This window comes from Perissodus microlepis, chromosome 23 (assembly GCF_051167445.1).
Source record: "Perissodus microlepis isolate ML-2025 ecotype Zambia chromosome 23, ASM5116744v1, whole genome shotgun sequence".
In the NCBI taxonomy this organism is placed as follows: Eukaryota; Metazoa; Chordata; class Actinopteri; order Cichliformes; family Cichlidae; genus Perissodus; species Perissodus microlepis.
The window spans coordinates 33,792,578-33,818,535 of record NC_140482.1 but is presented as its reverse complement, the minus strand read 5'-3'; the positions used below and the strand labels follow the sequence as shown (position 1 = coordinate 33,818,535).

The 25,958-nt window shown below is 40.3% G+C and overlaps 1 protein-coding gene across 2 annotated transcripts; it reads right to left on the bottom strand.

Moving 5' to 3' along the window:
- Positions 1-1,327: 1,327 nt before the first annotated feature.
- On the bottom strand, positions 1,328-25,583 carry LOC146361888 (sex comb on midleg-like protein 2). Of its 2 annotated transcripts, none has more exons than XM_084921361.1 (15): positions 25,460-25,583; positions 22,703-22,815; positions 22,181-22,210; positions 21,627-21,697; positions 20,414-20,648; positions 19,308-19,396; positions 18,974-19,217; positions 12,670-12,935; positions 11,168-11,261; positions 10,879-11,082; positions 10,633-10,794; positions 8,817-8,945; positions 6,177-6,395; positions 5,220-5,383; positions 1,328-3,500 (listed from the first exon to the last, which is right to left on the bottom strand). In XM_084921361.1, the coding sequence occupies exons 2-15, from the start codon at positions 22,722-22,724 to the stop codon at positions 3,375-3,377; spliced, it is 2,055 nt and encodes a 684-aa protein (XP_084777487.1). In that variant the 5' UTR covers positions 22,725-22,815; positions 25,460-25,583; the 3' UTR covers positions 1,328-3,374. The 2 variants fall into 2 exon arrangements, with proteins under 2 accessions (XP_084777487.1, XP_084777486.1); XM_084921360.1 differs by having other exon boundaries at positions 1,330-3,500; positions 6,177-6,398.
- Positions 25,584-25,958: the final 375 nt, after the last annotated feature.

Below are 25,958 nucleotides of genomic sequence, written 5' to 3'. Positions count from 1 at the left end.
AACGTTCTGCTGATGTTTTTAAAGTTTCCATGTTACCAGGCTGTAGAGGGCTCTGAAGATTTAAACCATTTTAGATCCATTACACTCAGTCTTGTGTTAAAATCTCAAAGGACAGCATTATATTTTTGATATTAACAGTAACTCTGGGCCTCTGTGGAGTGTGCAGCTGATCTCATCGTTGTCTAAAAATGGATAACAAAACCTAAGGAGTCCTGAATCATTCAATAATACAGACTATTAGAGTAACAGGTGTGTAGCATCGCTAACTAGCTAGCAACAAGCCTCCAACACAGTGCGTATGCTAGCGGCTAATCTATCAAACGAATTAACAACAGAGTGATTTTAGAACTATAAGACAATAAGCTGTGTGTCTTTTTTTTTATATATATATATATATATATATATATATATATATATAACAGTCACATTGTTGTATTTACCTTAATTAAACGAGTCGTCAGTCGCAGTAAACCAGCAAAAAACTCGAGCCGCCGGGCTACGTAAAAAGTGTAGCAGGGCGTGTTTGCGGTCACGTCCAGCGGGTGTGTGGGTGGGAGCGTTACACAGTCGCTCCACCTCAAGACACTACTGCGCAGACTCTGGCTCCAAATTTGCAAGATGGCAGCCTCCACAAGCGGGAAGTTTGGCTTCTTTTTTGCACAATGGGAGGAGGCGGTGTCGCGTCGTCTATCTTTTATACAGTCATTGGTAGCGACAAGGCTGTCCCAATTCAAAGGCTGCTCGAAATGCGGCCCTCAAATGCGTCTTTCATTTCCCTGAATTTTAAGGATGTGGCGGTGTAGACTTCGAGGCCCAACATATCCCAGAATGCATAGCTCGGCGGTGGGTGTGGATAATTTTTGCCGAAAAAAAAAAACGGCGGAAGAGGGGCGCCCGAAGAGTAAAAAGTAAGTACTTAAAAGTAAGTACTGAATATTATGTCACTTATTTATATGCAAATGTTTAATAACAAAGAACATTAAAACATTACTGTTGGCCACGTGTCGGCAAAGTTGTGACATTAGCGATGTTTGTACTAACTTGGTTTTAAAGCCTTTACTTTAAAATATACGTCGTTCAATAGTTGACCTTAATCTTACAGAGAATGTGATGATTTCATGGATATTTAAAGTAAGCATTGAGAGAAATTTAGTAATGGCAACATATTAAAAGAACAATATGTCTCTTATATATAATACATTTATATATACAGTGTCAAAGAAACCTGTCTTTGAAGAGTGAAGATTTAAGGTGACAGGAAATATAAATAAATGCAGCTTGAATCTTTACTGAAGCTCAGTATTTGAAATAGAGTTTATTCGCTGCTGTAATAATTAATAATGATTGAAATAATAACTTTAATATTGGCCATATTATATTTACATTACCAAAGTAAGATGACTTTAGTCTCATGAACAACATTAGGTAATTGTTATTTATTAGCTAATCTTAAAATGACTTCAGTACAGAAATGAAGCCCAATATTACAGTCCTGTGGTTTCAGCCTCAGATACTTATCAAATCAAAGCTCATGTAGAAACAAACAAATGAAGCAAAGATTTTCTTTCATTTCTGTCAAACAAAGCTGTATGAAACGTTTCCAGCTGTTAGTATCATGTTTGCTAGGCAACCTGGGCAGCGCGACGGAGGCCAGACCGTCCCATTTCACAAGCCTCTCACTTCCGGCCTTAGCGGTCTTTGAGTACACGGCCTTTGTGGGCCATTAAGGCTGCAGACCCTGAATTGGGATACAACCTTCCTGTCATAAACAAAACCAATCAGTCCAGACGTCGATCTTTTCTAAAATTTTAAAGCAAGCATCACTGATGCTGACGTGAGGAGTTTATCAATAAAATTACTGGACTATAACATTTTTGTTTTAAATACACAGAAATTCTCACTTTCCTGAATTTTTAAAACATTTTCCTAAGTCAGCAAAACTGACAGCAAGCTTTTATATGTGATCCTGGTTAATCAGATGAAAAAGTCAGTAACAACACATCTTTTTGTTTTTGACAGGTTTATAGAAAAGAAGAGAAAATACACAACATCATAAACACATTGTTTATCTGGTGTGATGACTTGTAATGGACAAGTGATGTTTTGCAACACTTTTTTCAAGTAGTTTAAAGAAGATGCAAGAAGGGAAAGAAATCAACAGCACTTGGATCATGTGTTGACTATTTATATGGCACAAGTCTTTAAGTAAGGGAAGAGGGTAACAGGAAGTATATTATAAACAGTATGCTACAAAATCTTGTACTAACAAAGATCACATAAACCTGAGAAATATTGTAGGTAAAGCAAGGCAGAGTTTAGTACTGGGAGTATTTGAACTAAAAGCACTGCGTTAACTATTAAAAAGAAGAACCCCCATCCCCCTTTATCTTCACATTTCTAACTTATTTCCTTAAAATATTACGTTTCTACAAAATGTACATTCTGTCGCTGATATTCATGGTTAAACCCATAAAACTGTACACATCTGTTTTCATTGCTAACAGTGATTGTAATGGTCGAAAGTGACAACACTGAGGTCGGACCGATGAGCTTAAATGACACGACTGATAAAAATATTAAGTCAAACTTAACAAAGAAAGCCCTTAGAAATGTCCGATTTGCACTTCCTAAACATTCCCATCCGTTGAAATTGATAAACCCTCAACTGGCGTGTGCTTGGGATGCAGACGGTTTGGAGACCACCGAGAATGCCTTGCAGCAGGAGCTGATTCTGCCAGACACTCGTGGGAAACATCAGAATATAACATAATCGCCTTGACGCCGACAAAGTTCAAGGCAAAGAAAGCTCGTGTGAAAGAAGTGGAATGGGTTCATATTCTTCAGGCAGGCAGATAAACCACTATACATGATAGATAAAAAAAAAAAAAAAAAAAATAGCATTCAAACCCTGTGGAGGAATATCTGATGGATCTTTTTCTCGGTATACCAACCCTTCCTTATCGATTTAACAATAACAATTGATATAAGAAGAAACATTCTCCATCTTTGGGGGATCCAAAACCAGGATCAAAAGATTTCTCCTCCATTTTAAAAAAAAAAAAAAAAAAAAAAAAAAATGTGCGCACATGTGCAATGTAAACACTACGGGGATTATTTTCCTTTGGGATTTCAGAGTCAGCATGTCTATGAGAGCCGAACAGCTTTTTGTTCACTGATGAGGGGATGAGGTAATGTGTCAGCAATGCACGGCACACTTTCTCCACTCGCAAAGTCGGGATGACGTTGTAACATCTATCCGCTCCCTCCAGGTGGAGTCTGGAGTAACATGTAACCCCTGCGTGCCCCATGAGTCAGTATGCAAACGCCGGCTCTCTCGGGGCTTATTGCTCGTGGGTTCTGCCGGGATCTCGTAGTTACAGTTTGCCTTGTTTCAGCCTCTCTATGTGATGGCAGAGCTTCAGTGCGGGCCCCAGTTTCAGACCCATATACTTCATGATCATGTCGCTCCGCAGGAGCATCAGAGCTTTGCCATCAATCTCCTGTGGAAACAGACATGAGGACTTGTATTAGAAAAACAGAAACACTCTGTCATTAGCTTAAATAACCATGCAGTAATTTTTTAAAAATATAATTCCAATTAAAAACAAATATTTTGGGGGTCTTCAGCAGTGAGTTAGGCCCCAGTTGTGGGGTTTTTATGCTGAAAGTCCATCTCGCTGCTCTGCCTCTAACCCAGAAAGTCTGCTGGGTGCACAGGGTGGAAGATAAAGACCCAGGTGACACTGCCTTCACAATCAGACACAATATCGGTCAAAGGTTTTAATAAATGAATAGGAGAGTGTGCCCAAACCTTTCACTTTATCAGATTGCTGGAGTAAAATGAGGTTCATAACTAGGGCTGCCACAAACGATTATTTTGATAGTCGACTAGTCACCGATTATTTTTGCGATTAGTCGACTAATCAGATCATCATCCATTGCACGTAAAACGTACAGCTCATTGCACCAGCAGCATCTGCTCTTATATAACTATCATTAGCTTACAGCTGTAAGTGTTTAAGGTTTGTGCTAACTAAAAATAAAGGCAAGATGATAGTTTATTAAATTTTAATGAAATCTGCAGATTGTTTCGGTGAAGTTTAATAAACTCCTTGCTATCTAAAATATAACAGGACACCGGAGTAAATTCTCCAGCATCTCACACTTCTGATAATCAGCTGTCTGCTTGACGTTTATTCAGCTGTGTAAAAACTATAACTTTAATCTCAGCCAAACCGATTTACTCAGGAACAAATAAAATACTAAAAAAAAGCCAAACAATAACATTTTTAAGTTATCTAAGTGACTTATATATCATGTTTAACCTGAGTAGCGAAAGACGGCGGTGGGTTTGAAAACGATTTGCCGGGAGTCCGGTGTTCTCACGGCTCTAGTGAGCCTTGCTCCCGGCTAACTATCGAGCTAGTGGGTAACAGACGTCTCCGAAAACGTCGGAGCGCTTTTGAAAATATGTGGTGTCTTGATAAACTGAGCAGATATTTGAGGTTTACACAGCTACATTCTCGCCTGAAAATATATTAAACGTTTATTTTGTGACCCAGAAAGAATAATAAGAGCAATATTAAAACTAACTAGCTGCCGCCATTGTTGGAAACTGAGCTGGGCTGCGCTATGAATTCTGGGACAGAGCTACTTCTTCTTCGGGGTTTAACGGCAGCTGGCATCCTTGTACATGCAGTGCTGCCATCTTCTGTTTCAGTCCGTTATTACACTCTTAAATCCTACTACTTATTCCTGCGTCTTTTGGGATCTTACAAAGCTTCAAACGACGTGTCGACTATTAAATCAGTCGTCGACGATTTTGATAGTCGACGTAATCGTGACTAGTCGACTAATCGTGGCAGCCTTATTCATAACTGAACATAACCATGACCATCTTTTCACAGGTGAAACGATGGAAACCTCGAGGCTTATTCTAGATCTTGTTAAATTAAGGCGATCTTTATCATCTTAGCCTGAGCTGCCTTAAATAGAGTGTTTGCAAAGTTTCCTTGCAGATTTAGATCACAGACGATAGAAAACGGGCTTATTGCTGCCATCTGTGGGTAGTTGAAGATGTGCGATTGAATGAAACTGGAGAAGAAGGAGAAAAAGCAATGGAATTACAGACTTCCTTTCAAGATGGTTCTCCACAAACGAGCTCCAGAGTAAAAATGAATACAAACCATGAAAATCGGATTAATTTTTCATCAACTTACATGTTTTCTGAAGAGCTCAGCGTGAGGTGCCAAAGCTGTGGGGTCGGCGTCCCTGACGAACTGCATCACCTCTTCGATGGACCAGGAGGAGGGGTTTTTGCTGGGGAACTGCAGACTCTCCCTCTCAGACGCCAGAGCCTCGGGACCTGTGGTGGAGCTGGCAGCTGCACAAAACATTGAAATGGAATTAATTTCTTCTCATGTTCAAACTCCAGTAGCAAATTACAGAGTGACTGGCAGGTTACGTTCATCTGGAACTCTCTCTCATGTCTGATTTCCATCTCAGAAAGCTGGAGCTGCCCCACTGACACAACGTTCCAAGACAGCGGCAGTTTTAATCTGTAGCTACTGTTGTTTATTTGTAACTCAAATATTAAATAAGCTATCCACAAACCGCTGATCAGGCTCCATTCATCAAAAGAAAAACCTTTTATGTGGTATTGCTAGTGATGCACAAATGACCATAATAAGAATCAAATCCTCCGAGCCTCCTAGTTGATAAACCGTTGGTAACAAGTTGTTGTGTTTATTATGTTGGCCAAAACATGCTGGGGTCATGCACAGCTGGAGCTTCAACCTCTTACAACAGCTCACAGTCTGCTAATGTGAAAAAAAAAACCCAAAACAAACTATTTGGGGGTCAAAGTGCCTATTTTCATGCCTGTTTTGTCTGTGATAGTTTCCCCTATTTACTCATTTGGTATAGTAACTTCATTAACACATGGATCACTTAGGATCTGACTTTAACTTCATCAGTGGGGATTACCCATCACGCACTGCTCGCCACAATGGTGAAGTTCATGTCTGAACCATTGGAGAACAGCTGATTACAACTTTATAAGTACATGATTCATTTATGATTATGTAGATTTGCAGCAGAGCACCTTTTATATTGTGTTATTTAAAAGTCTTTTGAAAACACAGGTGTATCTGACACACACAAGCCTCTCTCTCTACCTTCGACTCTTCTGAGGGGTTGTGTGGAGCTCATTTCTGCAGGGTTAGACGAAAGGCGGCGCATCGGTGTGCTGCTGCTGTGATGGTAGAGGCTGCTGGCCTGGGAGTGGTACTCCGAGAAACTCCGCATAGTCTGGGGTCGCGGGGTCATGGAGTTGGAGGCGGAGTCCATGTAGCGCTGCTCCTTTATTAAGCCATTCTCTTCATGGGGCAGAGTCTCTGCTGGAGAGAGAAACAACATGCACAACTTTAAAATGTCATTTTAGACAGAAAGAATACACACACACAGAATTGTGAATTTGCAGATCAGTGTCTGTAAAAGTAATCCCTGTGAGTCAAAAGCTCAGCATTCAGAGACGTCTAAACGTCCACAGTTTTTTCTACTTTTGGCTCAGTATGAGGTCATACAGTGGATCTCTTTTATATGGTCATCTTAGGCGCACAGATCTGGCTGCACAGTCATTGCGCGCACTGCTTGCTTAATTTTGTTTCTCTACACGTGGTACACGTTTTAAGATGGCGCAGACACGTCCAGACGCCTTCCTGACCGCTCCGCAGGTCACATTTCATTGCGTGTTGTACTTGTATAACTATGCACGTTACAAATAAAAAAAGTTCAACCCACAAATCGTAGCAAAAACCTAATCGGGGGGGGTTAGCCTTGACCGTTGAGGGGCAGCCAATCAGAGGAAAGTGTGCCTCAATCCTTTATCACCCACATATCACTGGCTGCCTGTACCCATTTTGTCATTTTGGTTGTAAAACTAATTTTTCAGGAATTAATGGAATTTTCTTTCTAGCCCAAAATGGCCGAGTTAAAGTAATGTGAAGCACAGATGGTAAGATCAGTGTTGCCAACTTAGTGACTTTGTCGCTATATTTAGTGAGTTTTCAGACCCCCTTAGTGACTTCTTTTCTAAAAAGAGACTAGCGACAAATCTGGCGACTTTCTCTGGTGTTATTGGAGACTTATTTATGACGACTTTTTGACGTGAAAGTGCGTATCGCTCTTACTCTCAACAAGCAGCGGTGCTGCGGTGGGCACCTCGCCCGTGCCAAAGCGCTCACGGGCGGAGGATAGTCCTCCCCCAGCTGCTATCAGGGCAGGAGATGTTCACACCTATGCGTTCAAACGGCAAATGAATTGCGCATGAGCGAAGCCGCAGCTCCCGCACTGACTGTAACGCAGTCAGTTCTTCTTTTACTGTTATGATGTTTTGTGGATCACAAGGTTTAAAACTACTTATAAACACACAAACACACACAGTAACTCCATTAGAGTGCCTATTTCGGGTCACTTTTTTCTTGGTCCAAGCCCGGATAATGGAGGAGGATTGGAATTGTGACATTAAAAAAAAAAAAAAAGCAATAATTGGTAAAATAAATTTTATTTATAGTTCTAAAATCTTTCAAAATGCATTTGGGAACTTTTTTACTCACTTTATGTCTTTTCCACGATGTTATTTCTCTCTCCTACAACATAGGTTACAATTACATTAGCATGACCAATTATGCAAATTAGGTGATGACATCATTTAGCGATTTCTAGCGACTTTTAGGACAGCCAATCACGATATTCCTTACTGAGGAGTTGGCAACACTGGGTAAGATCGAGGTGGAGCTGATTTTTCTGATTGCGTTCAGACAGTAGTAGCTTGTGAGTGCTACGCACTACCACAATACACTCTATTTCTGTAAAGCTCATCTTCTCTTCTTTCCAAAACCATTTGAATTTTCTCTTTAGCATATTTTTCTCTTTAACAGTGACTGAGTAACGATCAATTAACAAGTGTTTGTGAAATGGGCCCACTGACAGCAAAGTATTCTAGCTGGGTTCAAGAATAAAAATAAAGAAGTGGAAATGAGGATAATAGCCCCCTCCCCTCCCGTAAGCTGAAACAAGCCCAAACAGGCACTCCTAACCACATTAATATCTTAGCAGGCTCTAATTAAACACTGAGATTATGATTGTTTTCCTGGGCTTTGCACTCTTTATCTGCTTTTAATGAGGAAGTGTACTGTGAATCACAGCAGAGCTAACAACAGCAGAGCTATGGGTCACAATAGAGTGAAGCTACAGTGCTGATGTATTCAGATTCAGGCAGTGAGGGCAGTGATTCAGTAAAGTCACTTTACTGGGATGATTTCTAATTGTTCGTGCACTGAAGACTTCCCAGTCTGGGAACACTGGGACAGCTAAGTGAGCTCAACCAGCTCTTTTTGACAGGACCAGAATCACGCAAAGCTAGCCTAGCAGAGACCAATAAGCATACAGAGTCAAAAATGTGTTCTTACCGATTACCAAAAAAAATTAATTATTTTATACAAGGTTGCGTTTTTCCACAAATTAAGGTTTCTGAATAATTTTAATTTGCTGCCATTTTCAAAAATAATTACATTACATCCTGATGTCAGCTGGTTATGACGTCACTGTGATGTCAAAGGGCATTTTAATGAAAAAACTGATTTAGGTGTCAACTTGACCAGATTTAGGGCAAAATTAAATCAGCTTGAGGCGTTGCCCCCCATCACACAAATCTGATATCATGAAAACTGAACAGTAGACTGCTAACAAACAGACAAACGTAACAGATTACATAATCCCGCCCTTTGGGATAAGATCCGTAAGGAAAGCTGTACCTTCTGAAGGATGAGCTTCAGCACGTAAATGTTTAGGAGACAGCGGCGCTGCGTACGGTGGAGAAACTCCAGAGAGACTTCGTTTACTCCCTCTTGCCAGTGATGGCGCGTCCATCACCTCTTCTTTCACTGAAACACAGAAACTCACTTTAACTCACACCAGTGGTTTGTGTGTAAATTACACCACCACACAAACTCAAATATCAGTAAAAAGATGGCTGTGTGGCTTCTGAGATGTCTTTAGTTCTCAGTTTTATTGCGCTGTCAGATTTTATCTACAGCCTAGTTGCACAATCTGGATCTAACAAGACACCTGCCATTTTTATTCCAAGAGTGTCGTCACTCCACTAGCCTACATGCTTCATTGCCTGATCAGATACTTTCACACAATCCTAACAAACACTCTTAGTCCATCTGTTTGAGATCCATCTTTTGAAGAGAGCCAAATTTCTCTCAGGAGGGATCTTTGGGTTCCAGGAGCCTCTTTAGCTTTCTTGGAACCATGTTAGTGTTAGCCAGCTCCTCCCAACAGATGACGCACTCGAACTAACGGCTGTTGGCATCCCCACTCCAGCTGAAACCACACAACTGGTTACTACTGACTGTTAGTCAATCGTTAGGTGGTAGGTCCTCTGCACTGGAGGATAGTTGTGGTTTGAGCCACACAAGAAAGCAATCAAGATTTTCCCCCAATTTTTTAGTCTCACTGCAGTCAGTCAGCGTCTTTGATGTGTCATGCTCTCATTATTCCCACCATCCAACAGCTGCACAAACTAAACAGGGTTAAGGAGGATTTTTTAGCAGTGGAAATGAGTCCAAAGTTGTGATCTATGACTGTATACACGGACATTCCTCACAGCATACCACTTAATCTTAGACCTCAACTACTGTATGTGCAAAAACTACAGGACCACACAGAACAGAATCTATATTTCATGTTCTTTACACAGGTGAAATAAATCCCAGAGCACTACATCTGTGGCTGTAGGATTCTTTGAGATGCTCTCACCTTTCTGTGACAAGAACAGAAACTTACACCACCTTCATTTAGATGTGCTAAGAGTTTGTCCATCATGTTCCACTTTTTTCAACAATGGCGAATTCAAAATTCCACATTTCATTTTATATCTGAGAAAGTTTAAAGATAATCACACAGAACTCTCGCTTTTTTTAATGGATGTGTGGAGTTTCTTCTTCCAGATTATTGCAGCATTTTTCTTTGTGGTGCAAATGAGGCGTTACTCTTGCATTACTGCTGGTTTAAAATGCAGCAGTCTGGTTTCTTACTGGTTTTAGTATTTCATCACCCTGATCCTGGCTTCTCTACCTTTCTCTAGACAGCAGAAACGTTGACCCCATATTGTTGCCCGTTCGTAGCATTAGATCATCAGGTTAGGTCTTCCTGCCGCTTCCAAAGTCCAGGATTAAATACAAAGATGATCAACCTTTTGCATTAGAAGCCCTTGATTGTTGAACAACCTGCCTGAGGGGGATGTGGCCCACTGACATCCCTTCTTTTACCAAACTTCCTTTTATGTAACATCTTCTTCTTATCGTCCTCCATCACTTCATATCATTTTGTAATGTCCTTGAAAGTGTCACTTCTGAAAATTTTCTTGGGTATATTTTCTGTTATAGCTGATGGAGTTTTTCCTGTGTTCTAAATTTTTCATTTTAAACTGGGTTTTTTTGCCCTTGTGTCTGTTTTTATTTGAATTTACCATCCTTGTTTTGCTGGTTTGTCAAAGTATTCTGTAAAAGCAATTTGTAAACAGTGCTATTTAAAAAAAAAAAAAAAAAAAGTTGCAGGCTTTACCTGATTTCTTCCTCTCGTAAGCCGAGTAGTGGCTGAACGGCTGGCTGCTGAACAGGTTGTCGCACTGCAGATGACGACACATGGTTTCCAGGAAGCGCAGTACAAAGGAAGCACTGGAAGCTGACGGTAGCCTGACCACACGGACTCCACCATCTGTTCTCACTGTGGTGATGATAACATGTTTTAGTATTCTATCAATCATCATGCACGGCTGCCTAAGGTGACAATAACAGAACAACTTTATACCTTTGACGACCTCCCCTCCGCCCGAGTCATTCTGCAGAGCGCTGAGCAGGACTTTAGGCTGGTATGCACAGTCTATACATGACTGGACGACCTGCTGGAGCACAGAGTTCACTGGACCTGGTCCAAAGTGGTCAGGTAGATGCTGCATCTGCTTCCTGTCCAGGTGGGGTCCGCAGTTTCCGTGCTTATTTACGTACACACACACTGAAACAATGCAGACACACTGAACTAATCAGACATTCAAATGAGAGCTTTCATTCCGTGCACCAGTAGAGCCGTTAGCGTTTACCTGTTGAAACCACTGAGTTTAGGTTGGCAGGACTTTCCTGTGGCACCTGGATGCTCGGCAGCTGTGTGGAGCCTTGGATCATTTTGGGCTTTCTCTGAAAAAGATGTTTATAAACAATTTAACAATAAGGAATGTTAAAGTAAAGCTAATTCTTAGTTCTGGGTGTATATGTGTGCTAGGGCAGTAATTATAATCTTGATTAAAGAATTTAAAAAAAGTTATGAGGGTAGTGTATTATGGCTGTAAGCCTGACAAAAATGGTTAAATGTCTTAGATACATGCCCTCCTTTGCAGTGTTCACATCTTTCAGAGCCACGTTTGAAAATCCTGCTCTCACTGAAATAAACTGGGTAGAAAAGTGCACCACTGTGAGTGAAAAGGGGGTGCACCTGATGCATTACACAATAAAACATTAAAGTGATGACATGCTGCTGTAAGCTTTAAGCTTGGTTAAAGCAATGCTCAGTGTTTAAAGGTTTCACAGTGTGGACACATTACAGGCAGATTCAGAAGAACTTTGTTTTCTTTTTATGGGAGCATACATCCACCTTTCCAGGCTCTCACTACAAATCAAAATGTAATCTGCAAACAATCATAGTCCAAGGAGCCAATCACAACTGCAGTTGCATTTGGTCCATTTTACAGAAATCATAATCACCACAATTACCAGCTCAGCACACAGACCTGGAAAAACTGAAGCAATTTTGATGTGTAACTTTGTCAGGACACGCAGTTTAAAAGAACATTGGGGTTTTTCATGAAATTATTCAAAGATGGAAATAATGCCCATTAACTGCTTGCTGTTTAACCACATTGTTTGGAAAATATGAAACAAAACTCCCCGATACTGTTGTTGGGTAGTTCTGTTTTCTTGAGCTTGTTGCCTAAAAAAAAAGGAATTTTTGCCACATTTTCAGTGTAGTTTTCATTTCAGGACTGCTGCGGTTGTACAGCAGTTTTCCCAGTTGTTGCATCTATTTTGTGCCTGTGAAAACGAAGCCATTATTGGCGTTCATTGATGACTGTGGACAATCGCTTTCTCATTCCAACATGGATACATTGACTGGATTTCAGTCGGGCATATAACGCTGGTAAGTCCCTCACTCAGAAGATGTTTTGAATTGTGATAAACGGTTTTAGAATCTTCAGGGTCAGAAAAGTGAAAAAAGCAAGAATTTGAACATTTCGGATCATTGTCCATAGTTCTGGCATGAAGCATGTTTTAGTTAGTATGATTCAGATATGACTGATAATGACAAGGTCCAAAAACAAAAAGGATTCAGTGATGGTTGAACTGACGTAGCTTGTGTATTAATTTTGTGCTAATCAAGCATGTTTTCCTAAACTAGAAGATGATACCTTTCAAATTGAATTGTCATACATGAGTTTTTGCCCACTAATTTTTCTCTTATAAGCTTTTGTATTTGGGTGTGCTGTACAAGGGGAAATTTAATAAAAATGTGTGGCTGATAACAGATTAAACAGTCAAAGCTGGGCCTCACCTTGCTTCCCGGTTTGGGTCCTCTCTTCTTGTGAACTCGGGGTACCAGCTGTGTGTTTTCAGGTACAGACCCATTTTGGGCCGCGGCTGCCTCGGCCACCGCTTTGAGGAGAGCGATGGTCTCGCTCTTGGGCCGACGGCCTCTGACCCCCTTCCTGACCGGCAAAGGGGGCAGAGGATTGGGGAGTCTGTAGGGGGACTGCATGGATCGCCGACTCGGCTTAGAGGGCGACGAGGGAAGAATCTGCAGGTGCTTCGGCAGAGTAACTGCAAGAAAAACAAAAGGAGTCAATGAAAATATGTCCTTGGAATAAAACGTGCATAAAAATGTAAAAATAGGATATTAACAAAACAAAACAAAAGCAAAACAGATGACATGCAGGTCAGGCATATGGACAGGGTTGTCAAAGGGTGTCCCTCAGGTCCCTCGGGTCAGCGCTCAAACACTACAAAAATACCTTACTGCTGCCTCCAGTACCATCTGGACCCTGAACTGGCTCCCAGTCAAATCAATAGGAACTCATGCTGAATGTTATTTCTTAATTTAAAAAATAAATAAATAAATAAAAAATATTCTGGGTGCCAGCCTAGGATAGGATAGCATAATGTTACTGAAAATGACACAGGGAGCGCCCCAAATCAAAATAATATTGTGTATCATTCGAACAGAAGCCAGTTTTAAACAAAGTGTTTTTGGATCCATACAAAAAATTTCACCAAGTGAAAGTTTCATGAAATGCTGTAATCTTTGCAGTTTTTGTGTTTCTCTAACCAACAGCACAGACACAACAGCTAATAAGCTACAAAGCCAGAATGACCAGTTCACTGGTTTTGGTGGGTGTTTATATGTGCAGTGATTTCTGTTTCCCTTCTTCTAAACTCTCAACATACTGGAAAAAACAAAACAAAAACAAAAAACTACCACATACCCACACAAAGCAACAGCCCATGTATCCAACAAGTAAATACTTGTGTTTGTGTGTGTACTAAAGAATACCTAACAATAGCAACGTGCAGAGAAACAAGTGATAAAAATGCTTTTCAAGGTTCTTAAGTACACAGACCAAATAGTGGTAGGGAAAGACTTTTTCCAGCTTTTAAAGTAGTCTCGGGGCTCATGTATGACACAGAAAACTAAAGAGGGCTTTAAGTCTTTCATCTGTTCTGTGGTTGATCATTTTATCCGCTATATAAGGAGTGCTGGTGCAGTAGAGACTACACTGAGCAGCTTTTATGTAAACATATATTCTTCCATGTAAACAGGTACGTAGTGAAGAATATAAATCCCATTCCTCCTCCTCTTTCCTGCTGCTGCTTTCCTCCCCTCCCACTTGTAATTCTGCCCATTTCATCCCAGTCACCCTAACAGACACGCACACAAACGTGACAGGCCTCCATACTGATCTGCAGCTTCACACACAATACACCGCTCGTCTCCTACGACTGTTGGCTCGGGGCTTCTGACGCTCTCATTTCTGAACTTAGCCGCAGTCTACAAAGAGGACCACGTCAAAAAGTAGACATTAACCCTTGTATGGTATTCGGGTCTGTGAGACCCGTTTTCAGTTTTTTTTTTCAAAAGAAAAATTAAACAATTATTTTTTCAACCTGAAATTCATTGGCTTTGGCTTATTTTCTGTGAAGAACATAAATCCGAACTAATTTTCAATGACCTCATACTGTACCTCCCCCCACGCATTTACATTACATACAAGGTGTTCGGGTCCACTGGACCCAGGTCTAATAAAAGTGTTGAAAGTGTAGGGTGTCTCTACACTCTGTCTTCCTCCTTTCTGGTGCTGCTGATAGTGTTTTCTTCCCCTCCTGCACAAAGTTGCAACATTGTTGAAAATTCAACTATCAACACCGTCTGCTCTTACATTCCCACACATTTTACCCTCTTTCTTGAGGGATCCAAATTTTATTTTCTCATACCCTGTCCCACCTGCAAATTAGGGGCATAATACTATAAATAAGACTTTGCCAGTGTGGTTCTTTACCACAACTGATCAAGATGGCAAAAGATTATCTGCTGCGAGGGCCATCCAATTGATTTTGGAAGAGAGAGGAGCTTCGGATGATGATATTGACAAAGAGGTTTCAGAATATTTCACATTTCTGAAAATTCAGAGTCTGACAGTGACTTTGAAGAAGAGGATGAGGTTGAGCACCGTTTAGTAACAAAACGAAGACGAGTACCCCATCTGCAGCCAGCTCCAGGACCAGAACAAGCCCACCAGACAGCAAGTGAAGAAATATGGATGTCAATAACTGGTGAAATTGAATGGTCTTCTTGCCCAAGAAATGAGCCACCCTGCAGAGCTGTTACTGTGATAAGCCAGGGCCAACACGGCTGACAGTTACTCATGTGCAGGACATCAAGTCTTCATTTTAGCTTTTCATCCCAGATTCCATCCAGAAAATTATTCTGGATTGCAGTAATCTAGAAGGAAGGTGTGTTTTTGGAAAGAGAGGTGGAAGGAGATGGACCAAATTCATCTAAGAACCCCAAAGGCCTACTTTGGGGTTCTTATCCTTGCAGGAGTTTTCAGGTCCAAAGGGGAATCTACCGAATCCCTGTGGGATGCAGAAACCGGCAAGAACCTTTCCGTGCATCAATGTCTCTGGAAAACTTCCACAAAATTTCCAGGATTATCCATTTTGATAACCGAGACGACAGACCAGCTCGACGGCAGAGAGACAAGCTAGCTGCCATCAGGACAGTGTGGGATAAGTGTGTGCACCACCTCCCCTGTTTTACAACCCTGGGCCTAATGTCACCATTGATGAGCAGCTGATCCCATTTAGTTGTGATACATATTGCTTCACGTGTAAATGTATTGTGTCTTTCCACTCACTCCACTTGATTATAACAGATTTTTTTTATAACATTTTATTAAAAAAAACCCCAAAAAAACGAGAAGCACATTAATTCATAAATGTGATCTAACAACAGTAAAGGGAAAAAATTAACCATGTTTGCTGTTCATATGGCTTGTAATTGGGATGAAGTAAACATCTGTTGAGTAATCTAACATAAAATTGTTTGATAGTGTTAATTTGGAAAGCCAAAACTCTAGCGGGTCCACCAGACCCATGAACACTGGCTGAGTAGCAAAAATATGAACACCACACAAGGGTTAAGATGATATAGCAGCGCCGTAGAAAGGAAATCGATCCAGATCGAGCATGTTGTGTGTGAAGCAACAAACTCACAATCAGAGGCAGTGCAGGACTACCGGTCTACTTCTTATTAATCCAACTGTAAAAACAATGGCTGTGGAGCATTTCCTGTCACCAGCTCTGCATGTTGAAGTCAGGAATGAGGGAAACTGAGGACTTGTTGACGGGCAAGTCATCCCAGATAATCCTCTTTTCTAACTTAAATATTTACCACAATTTACAAAACGACCTTCATGTTTCACGTTTTATTTAATATGAGCTAAAACCAGCAGCTAACACCAGAAAGTTATCAGGAAAGAGTTCCCTGCAGTCACAGATTGACCACTTTCTACAGCCAGAGTAGTCACAGCCTGCTGGCCATTGGAGAAAGTAATAAATGGGAGCATGCAGATTGTTCAATGGTTCTTTAAAAATAATTATTTAAAACAGCTAGTAGACAAAAAGTCAGTTTAGTTTTTGTAAATACAGTCTCAATTTCAAAGCATTTTAACTGTTCTTACACTGAAGCCAATTTTATCCATTAACTATCACTGCATGCTGATAGGACGGTTAAGGACTGTGGTGGTTGAAGAAGTGTGAAGATATGTGTGAATGTGTGTGTGAATGGGTGAATGACTGAATGTAGTGTAAAGCGCTTTGGGGTCCTTAGGGACTGAGTAAAGCGCTATACAAATGCAGGCCATTTACCATTTACCATATCTTACACCTATCAAAATCCACCCAAAAAAATCCACCAAAAGCTGTTGGTGCTATGGTTAGCTACAACTTCACAGCATCCCATTAATTCTGGGCCATTTCATAACATTCGCCTATGACACACACAATACGCCCCCACCACCCACACACACCCACCCACAAAAAAAGAAGGACATTTCTGTGCTTTATCCGCTTGTCCTCTAGCTAAACTCTGACTTTCCACTTTAATGCCATATGGATTCATTTATAAAGCTTTCCGAGAGTTTAGTGAAGAAATACCCACCGCCTTTGTTTAACAACACAACTGAATAACCACCAAAACCACCAGCCCAGCCTAAAATGGCCATAATCACAACCACACAACTGAAATAACAACGGTAATATGGTAATAGTCATCCACTCTCCTCAACCAACATATAAATCAAGTATACCGCTTTGAGGTTTGAGCCTTTCAGCATTACTGCCACATATAGTTACCACACATATGGTTGCCACACTTACAGTTTGATTATTTGTTGCATGAATTCCCTTTACTTTTTTTTTTCAGTTACCTACCTGCTGCTCCCTTGTTGAGGGTGGAGCTGTTAATAAGAGGACCAAACCATCCTCTGCAACAGCATGGGGGCAATGGACTTTCTTTGCATGAAATTTAGTGAGTGTTCCTATAGTTTAACCCCTTTTTGTTTATAATGGTTTGCTCTGCTACTTTATAGTTTGTTTATTTAAGTTCTTGTTTTGTACATTTTTAGGTCTATACCTATTTCATATTCCTGTGTACTTCTGATATATTTTTTTATTTTCTTGGGTTAAATAAAACCCTTTCTTCACACTCGCCAAATCTGAGCATTAGTTAGGTAGTTTTTGGGTCAAGGCGCGGTGACTGAGTGGGTGAGTTCTGTGGAAGTCTACAGAGAAATCATCAGCCCTGGGCTCTGTAAACACTTTCCTGATGAGTTCATGGGCTCATTTATTTTGTTTCACATTGAATAAAACATTAGGTTCATTTTGTAAAATTACAGTTATTTTAACAGGTAGAAAAGCAAAACAGTTAATCTTGTCTGACAAATCATTAGCCAATCGGCATGTAGTTTCTCTTGTCACATTTCAAAAAACCAAGATGGCAATGATGAAAACGCTCATCTCTATGTTTAATGACGGGACTGCACTAATTAACAGGTGAGATCACAGTGGCTCACATCCATCTTTTATAGTGTTTATGGGGACAGCACAGTGAGAACTGCTTGTCTAGCTCAGCTAGTTTGATGGAAAATCTGCTTGGGAGTGTAGTGGTTTAAGCATTTGCCTAACAAGCAAAAGATCCCTGGTTCAATCCTGAAAGAAAGCAGGATTGGGATTGCATTAGGAAGGTCACCAAATCAAACATGTGGAGCAATGCCTTATGAATAAGCAAGCAGCCAAAAGTAGCTGCTTCTTCACTTATGAGTCATTGATCTGGGAAGCTCATCTCACATATATCCGGCAAGCAGCACATTCTGAACAATTTGTACATGTTTCATAGTTTTATTTTTACTGTGCTGTGGTGAGGCAACAGTTAAGAAAGATAGCAAGTTCATTCAATGTCCAGCTCTTCTGCCAGTGCAGAGATCAGCTCCAGACACTCCTCTTGAATTGAGTGTAAGGTTGCCACGTATGGAGACAGTTTGATACAGTATGCATTATGAAGACTGTATATATAGACTGAAAAAGTAAACTTAAGGAACTTCACATGAACACATGAAACTTATGGGTGGATGTATTCCAGTTTGAGGGTAATACAAATTATCCAATTTTCCAGACAGAAATGGTAAAATGGAGGGTTACTGGAAGATTACATTTTCCAGTAATAAAATGGGAATGTTTGCAGCTGTGCTTTTTAAGCAGTACACCTGTGACTGTGTCCTCTGATTGGTTGGTCCCTGTCACTTGGTGTCACTTGGTGGTTTATATTTTTTCTTTCCTCTCATCTCTCAGAGAGAGGTGGAAGAAGTGTAAAAGACCTTTATATAACTTCTAAGAGCCATAATATCACTCACTGAAATCCATATTCAAATCTATATTCATGCACATATTCAAATCTGTTATTCTTCTAAAATATGTGCATTTATATGTAATGTAATCACACATACAGAGGCAAACCTCAAGTCTTTTCTACTGTGTGCTCAGCACCTGTTAAAAATTACCCTGTGTATATTTTCCTCTGTCAGACTAAGCAACAAGACAACATGATTAATGTTAATTGCGTTTATATTTATCTAACTGTGGGTGTAATTTCCGGGCTGGTGTGTGGGGGAGAGGAGGAGTGTGCTGCAACTAAATGAGCATGAATGAAAGATTGATTACAAACAATAGCATCTGCCTCAAACCGCATTATTTACAGCAGTGAGGAACGCGCAGGCGTCTGCTGCCCCCTACAGTCGAAGACTTACCACTGTTGCCGGGTGGCTGAAGGCTGTGCTTAGTGAGGGAGCACCAGCCTACCGGGAAGATGTCTCGGGAGTCGTACTTGCACCAGTAGTCAAAGGCGCCCCGCCATCCGTCAAACATGATGAAGACCTCATCGCCCTTCACTTCTCCAATTGTGGCGGGGCAGATGAGGTAGGGGTTCTTCTTGTCCACCGCCTCCAGCTTCATGCCTGGCTTAAAGCTATTCTGAGGGGGTCTTGGTGGTTCCTGGAAATAAAGGCAACGTCCTCGTTCGTCATTGCAGCAGCTTTTAAATTCTTTATACTTTTTTAAAAGGTTTTCAAAGGTAATACAAACCTTTTTAAAGGCTGTTACTGGGGCCATCTCTGCTCCATTTAAGGTTCTCAGCAGAAACATGGGCCAAGAGGAGGCATTCATCCGAAATCCTGAAAAGACAGGAATTTAGGCTTAAAACCAAGTTGAACTAATGCAGAAGACAGAAGTTACTGTTATTAGTAGACCTTGTTAGACCTTGCTGCTTGTTAGGCAGCATTATGGTATGTTCACATCAAAGTTCCACTTTGTCCATACAAATGTTTAGACCTTTCTGCAACCCCTAAATATTTGCCCCGAACATTCAACGGAAGCACTTCAATGATAGCTGGAACAAATAACATATTTCCAGAACATACCAGAAAGTCCGAAGATTTCACCCACTTTTCTCCGAGCTCGCTCATTTTCTACTGTCTAAAAGCGAAATTGAATCAAGCAACTCTTGTTCTCCATTTTGTTGCCATCAGTCAAGTCAGCAGCTTGTGGGCTGACAGGCTTTTAAACACAGCAACAAAAGAGTTTGTCTGCATTTTAAATCACGCATTTGAATCATGTTAACTTGTATCTTTGATCTACAGATAGATTAGGTATCGAGTGTTTAATAAAATAGACTTTTTTAAGAATCCTGTGTGACGTAAGGCCCTCGTTGTGGGAAGTTTGTTTATTAGGCTGTATTAGGCTGCTCTAAATGCTCAGCATCAGTTTTTTCTTCTCTCTAATACTGATGATGTAAATGAGACAGGATATTCCTAAAATAGTCAATTTAGGCACACAGCTCTGTTGCTAAAAAATCTTCTGTTTGTGATGGGTAGCTAAACAGAATAAGCACTAAAACAGCTTGTTTCAGACAAAAGATAAACTGGGGGTCTGCACAGAGGCCCAATATGAGCTAAATAAAGATGTACAATATGATGAAAGCAATCCTGTCACCATGTATTTTTATTTTAAAAATATTCCAAACATAATTCTTCACATGTCTGACATTGTCTTGACTTCAGGTTGTAACAAAGTCAAAATAATGATGACATGGGAGTTAAGTCTTCCTTATTGAATAATTTGCAGCTCATGTTGTGTGTATTGTTACTAAAAATAAAATCAAAACCTTGTATGTGCTTCTTTCCAATTCTTACCCAGCGGCGGCTGCAGCATATCTCCATTCTTCTCACAGGTGCCGATAGGCTGGATATCAGAGGAGTCGACTAGTCTCCAGAAGTCATTGCTGTTATCACTGCCGTCCAGACGGAGGCGCAGACGGACCCCAGTAATACCCATCACTGTGGCAATGCAAACTGAGGTGGAGTTGCGTGGGTCGTGAGCTTCAAGCTTCATTCCCACCTTGAAGTCGTTGGTAGGTGGGACTCTAACCTGAAGATAACAGAAAAATGTCACGAGTGTGGTTGCTGTAATCACAGCAAACAAACATGTTTTTGAACTCTCTATACAGTCTAACAAAAGCTGTCCCAGTACTCCCAGTATGAGGTGTTGGGAGCATAAAAAACAACTATCCAAATGAAGAGAATTTACTGAATCACTGTCCCTAACTGCCTGAATCCAAATACATCAGCACTGAAACCTCACTCAGTGGTGATCCCACAGCTTTGTTACTAGCTCTGCTGTGATTCACAGTACACTTCCTTGTTAAAACCACATAAAAAGGGTGCAAACCCACACAAACAATCATAATCGAGGGCTTGTCTAGACCTGTATATGCTTAGGTTCTTAGATTCTACTAGAGTAGCTCTGAATGATTTACAATTCAAAATAATCCTTATTTATCTTACACTAGCCCTTGGTGCAGGCCCTCTGTTTGTCCTGTCTGAAACAATTGATCTGATTGGCAGTCCCTCACAAACAGGAGGTCTAAGCAGCATGTAACTGGGACTGCTGCACTCACACTCAGACAGCCGCGTACCGGTCCAGAGTTCATGCATGAAAACAGTCTTTCAGCCCTTCATCAGACCGTTGAAACATTTAGTCAGTGCACCATTGATGTGACCCAGCTGATTAACATCGGTCAAAGCCATTTATAAACTTCATCTTATTTCCCGATTCCAGTGTCACTCAACGAGGCGATATCCCTTACATTTACATTTTCCTCTAAGACACTGGGTCTATATTCATGCAAATGGCCCTCAGCAAATGTTTCACTAGACTAGCTGGCGCTCACTTCCTCCAAGGCTGAAAACTGCAGGTCGAGGTTACTCTGGAATGTTTTCTTGAGAACAACTCCAGAATGATCACAGTTTTTATTATTTCAAATAAATACATTTCCTGCTAACACACAAACCAAACCAGTCACATGACCATGGCTTTGGTAGCATTTATAAACTCAGGAGGACATACCTGACGAAAACAGGTTGCTGGTGCTGGTATCGATGATGTTTCCTTGAGATATTCTTCCCAGCTAAAAGCATCTAAAGAGAAACAACGAGAAAGCGATATGAGAAAGTGAAAGTGTATTTCATCTATTAAATATATCAATTATTAAATATTACAGAAATGAATATCCTTGTGCAAAAGCTTGAAATAAAACTGTTTATCAGTGTGTGAAATGTGACATTATACCACGATTTTAGTCCACCTATACAAGCCAAACAACTGAGCTTCTCATTTCTTAAAACACTGAGAACAAAATCTCAGTGATGACAAGAAATGAAGAACATCTCTTGTGGATGTTTAGCAGTATGTGATACAAACAAACCTCTCTCTGTTGATATGGCTTGTCATTAAAAGCTCATGAGGAAGTTACATAAAACAACTATAATCCTGCTCTCATTACATAAATACCTATTATAGTGCATCTTGTGTTTCATCAACTTCATCATGTCTGAGAGTTAAACATGAGAATGAAGTGAATCCTTTCACAATTTAAAAAAGAAAACTTGAAGGGGTCATACCTGATTTCTCTTTTTTGGCTTCTTTCTGATCTAAAAATTACGAAGACAACAAGAAAAGAAATTTAGAAACATTTTAAACCCTTATATCTTACTTCAGGCAATGTAGGCATTACAATACATTTTCCTTATAAATGTAACTTATATTACAAGCTTTAAATTACAGTCTGAACACAGAACATATTCATAATTATGGAATGTAATAGAGTATAGGCACCCTCTGTTAATTATAGCCATTTTATAAACAAAAAAAGTTAATTTTTCTAGGATAAGTGAAGCCCCGATTAATAGAACTGGTTAGAATATGAATTTAGTCACAATATGGGTGGTTTTCCTTTTTGGCTCAAGCCAAAACTTGTTTGGGTGGGCGCCACATACCCTACAATCTGTGTAACAAACATTTACAAACATCTGAGGGAAACTACTACCAGTTTTTTTTTTTTCACATTATGAAAAAAAACCCATTTTTTTCCATTTTGTATAAGCACAAGTACCAGCTTCCTCAAACAAATGAAAGGTCCTTGCCTTTTAGCGGCGTTTTCCCCATGGTGACAGATGACCAATGTGGCACTTTTATGGTGATGAACAAGGTGCCAGATGATCAACCGACTTGTTTCCGTATTCTCTGAAAGTTTGTCCTGAAAACACAAAAATGGATCATTTGGGACAGAAACAAGACAGAAACGCCTTAAAAATATTGAAATAACAACAAGGCAATTTGTCCAAAGCAGAACATCCAACTCGAGGGAGTGTTCGAGCTGAAAATTCCAATTGTGAATTTAGGAATTCCAGCTTCCCACTTCAAATGTTACGTAGCATAAGACTCAAAGAGAGGAATAAAAGATGTGCAATTTAGCAAATGAGGAAACTGGGATGGACAACTAAAGCCTGACTTATTATACTCCTTCTACATCTATTTGCGCAGGTATTTGGCTACAGAGAGTGAAGTATTGTGGGTATTTAAGAAATGCAGACGACTGCCTGCAGACCTCTAAAAAAACAAATAGAGAAAAAAAATGATGCACCAAACTAGTATCTGGACTGAATATCTGGCAAATATGACATCTTTGTTTTGTGTTAACTTCATCGAGAAGAAGCTAACACAGCATGGAAGAACGGTCAGGTTTGGGGGTCAGGTTTTTACTGTTTGGGAATGGTCCCAGTCTTCCTCAGTGTCAGAGTTCCAGGTTATTTACTGATCACAGATAGATATTTGGTATCGGCAGATATCAACATCTATGGTAGTGATATCAGAAAATTAAAATCTTGATTGGTACATCCGTTACAGCAGAATGAAAACAAAAAAAACAAACATGAATCCTCCTGATCCTCGAAGCGGTAACGCCACCATTATCAACATGAAGTGACAGATCCATGTTGGAGTGAGTGAAGGTATTCAGCCATGAAATCAGGGCAATGCAACAGGTAGAGCCCACATGGCACGTATTTCACCTAATGCCTTCTTAAATCTCTACCATCCAATCTAAATTTCTGTGCAGCTCAGGTTTGTTGCAGCAGCCTTTTTTGGTGCCGTGATGGTCCCTCTCACTCTCTTACATGATTAGCGTATCGATAAATGGTTGTTACTTCTGCTTGATCCATCAGAGATTTCCCCTAATTTGCATAATTTCCAACTGGCTGTAGGGAACTGAAAGGGAATGTTACCTGTTAAGTACAATATGTATAATAGTACTGAGCAGTTATTAATAATATCCCTGTGCACCTTTAAGGCTGAGACAGACTGAAGGGTGAGACCTTTTCTTTCAGTGCATATTAACTTTAATTATCTTTACCTTTTTTTTACTGCAGCTACTCTGTGGGCACTGACTGTAACAGTATTTGTGAACTGACACAATAAAAGGCTGAACAGCTTTTGTTCTGAGGTTTCGAGAGTCTGTCTCTGTCTATATTAACCATCCCTGTGTTATTCTTTTAGAGAACTAATGTGCAGATGTTAATTCCAGCTGTTCCTCAGCCTGCTGAAATAATCACAGCAGCTGCTGCTTATGGGTTGGAACAAATTAAACTTCTAAATATTAGCGTTTAGTTCATTATGCTCCTTTTTATGTGAGATCATTTACAATTGTTTACATCTACAGTCATCTCAGAGAGAGAGGAGATGCCAGCATCTGAATAGGGACTCAAATCAGCAGACCTTAAGTTACTAATCAGCTCAACTGACATTTAGCATTTAATATGCTAAAAAAAAACAACAGTTGATTCTGAGGAGGTCAGGCATGAGCTTATAGTTTTAAAGGAATAGTGGAGATGTCCCTAAAAATAGCCCACATAGTAAAAGTATGAAGGTAGGCAAAGGATACTGTGGTTAGCAAAAAGGAAATCAACCTTTTTTCGTAAAATAAAAAACCAGCAGAACCTCTTTCGCGTACAGTATTGTGGTTTTCCAGTAATGGGTCACTCCCACGGAGACAGGAAGCCTCGTACAAGGTGGGTTTTTTTCATGAGGTTCAGCTACAACCGGGCCTGTGGTGGGACAGCCCATACGACACAGTCTGCAACTTTGTGTACATTCCCTCAGTTTCATTCCCAAAACATCTGTAGAATGTAACTAACTCCACCACCAGGAGTCCTGTAAGTTAGTGAGTTTGGTATAAAGAAAGCACAACAGCTGTTCTAGGTCAGCAAATAAAAGCTGCGTGACCTCCCCTCAAATTTACAGTAGAAACACGGTCTCAGTCATTGAGGTAATATTAGCCACGCTGAATGCCTATTATAATGACGCTAATAACGCCCCGCCTATGAGCTAAATTAACGTTACATCGACCCAAGAGGTTATTATTCACAACACCTACATTTATAACCTCATAATTACCTACAGACAGAACTAAATTTTCTAATTTTTACTCTCAAATCAGCTGGTTATGTCGCCTCACCCACCAGCCTTTTAATGTTAACTTGGATTGTAACAGCTAGCGAGGCTACATGTCGAGGCAGGAAGGTATAATTTAATTAATTTATCATAACGCCGAGTTTTAAACTGTTCCATATATGATGTATATATGATATATGATGCATCTCTGCTCTCTGTTGTTTAACATTAACGGTTTCAGGTAATAGTCTAGGCCCAATGTTGACAACTGGAACTGCTTGTATGTTAGCTACCGCTGCTGGCTAATAACTAGGTTGGCTAACCTTAGCGTTAACCCTCTGAGAACAGTTTCTTCCACATTATCGGAGAGAATCGCACGTAGGCAGGATTGAGAAGCTTCCACGGATAATTTCCCCAAACTCCAAATCATTCATTCTGAAGTATTAACTTACAAGTGCCTTCTTTTTTCGACTGAAGATCCACTTTTTTCTATTCGTCAGCTGCCATTTTTTCACGAATGTAGTGTATCCTTACATGTACGTAATATATGCCAAAGATTGTGCTGAGAGGAGAGTACAGCTACGACACGGGAGCTGACTGCAGGAGGAGTAGTTCAATGGCCAATGAATTCGCTTGCTGCTCACAGTAGTAGCCAATCAGGAAAAGACTCAAATAATTCGTCCAATAAGAATCCGGACTGCATTGGCTGTAGTTTCAGCTTCAAAAAACTTGTATGAGTGATCCACTTCAGCGTTCCTTCCTCTTTACAGGGTCTTTCTCCTGTGTCCCCCAGCTGTGGTTCAAAACTGAAAGACTGTAAACATGTAAGAAAACGCCTCGAATAAACAATGTAAGATAAGTGGTCTGGTCTTTAAATACGTAAGGCCAAAACTACAGAACAGAAAAATAGTAAAAAGAAAAATAATTAATGCAAAAGGCTAAATTCGTATT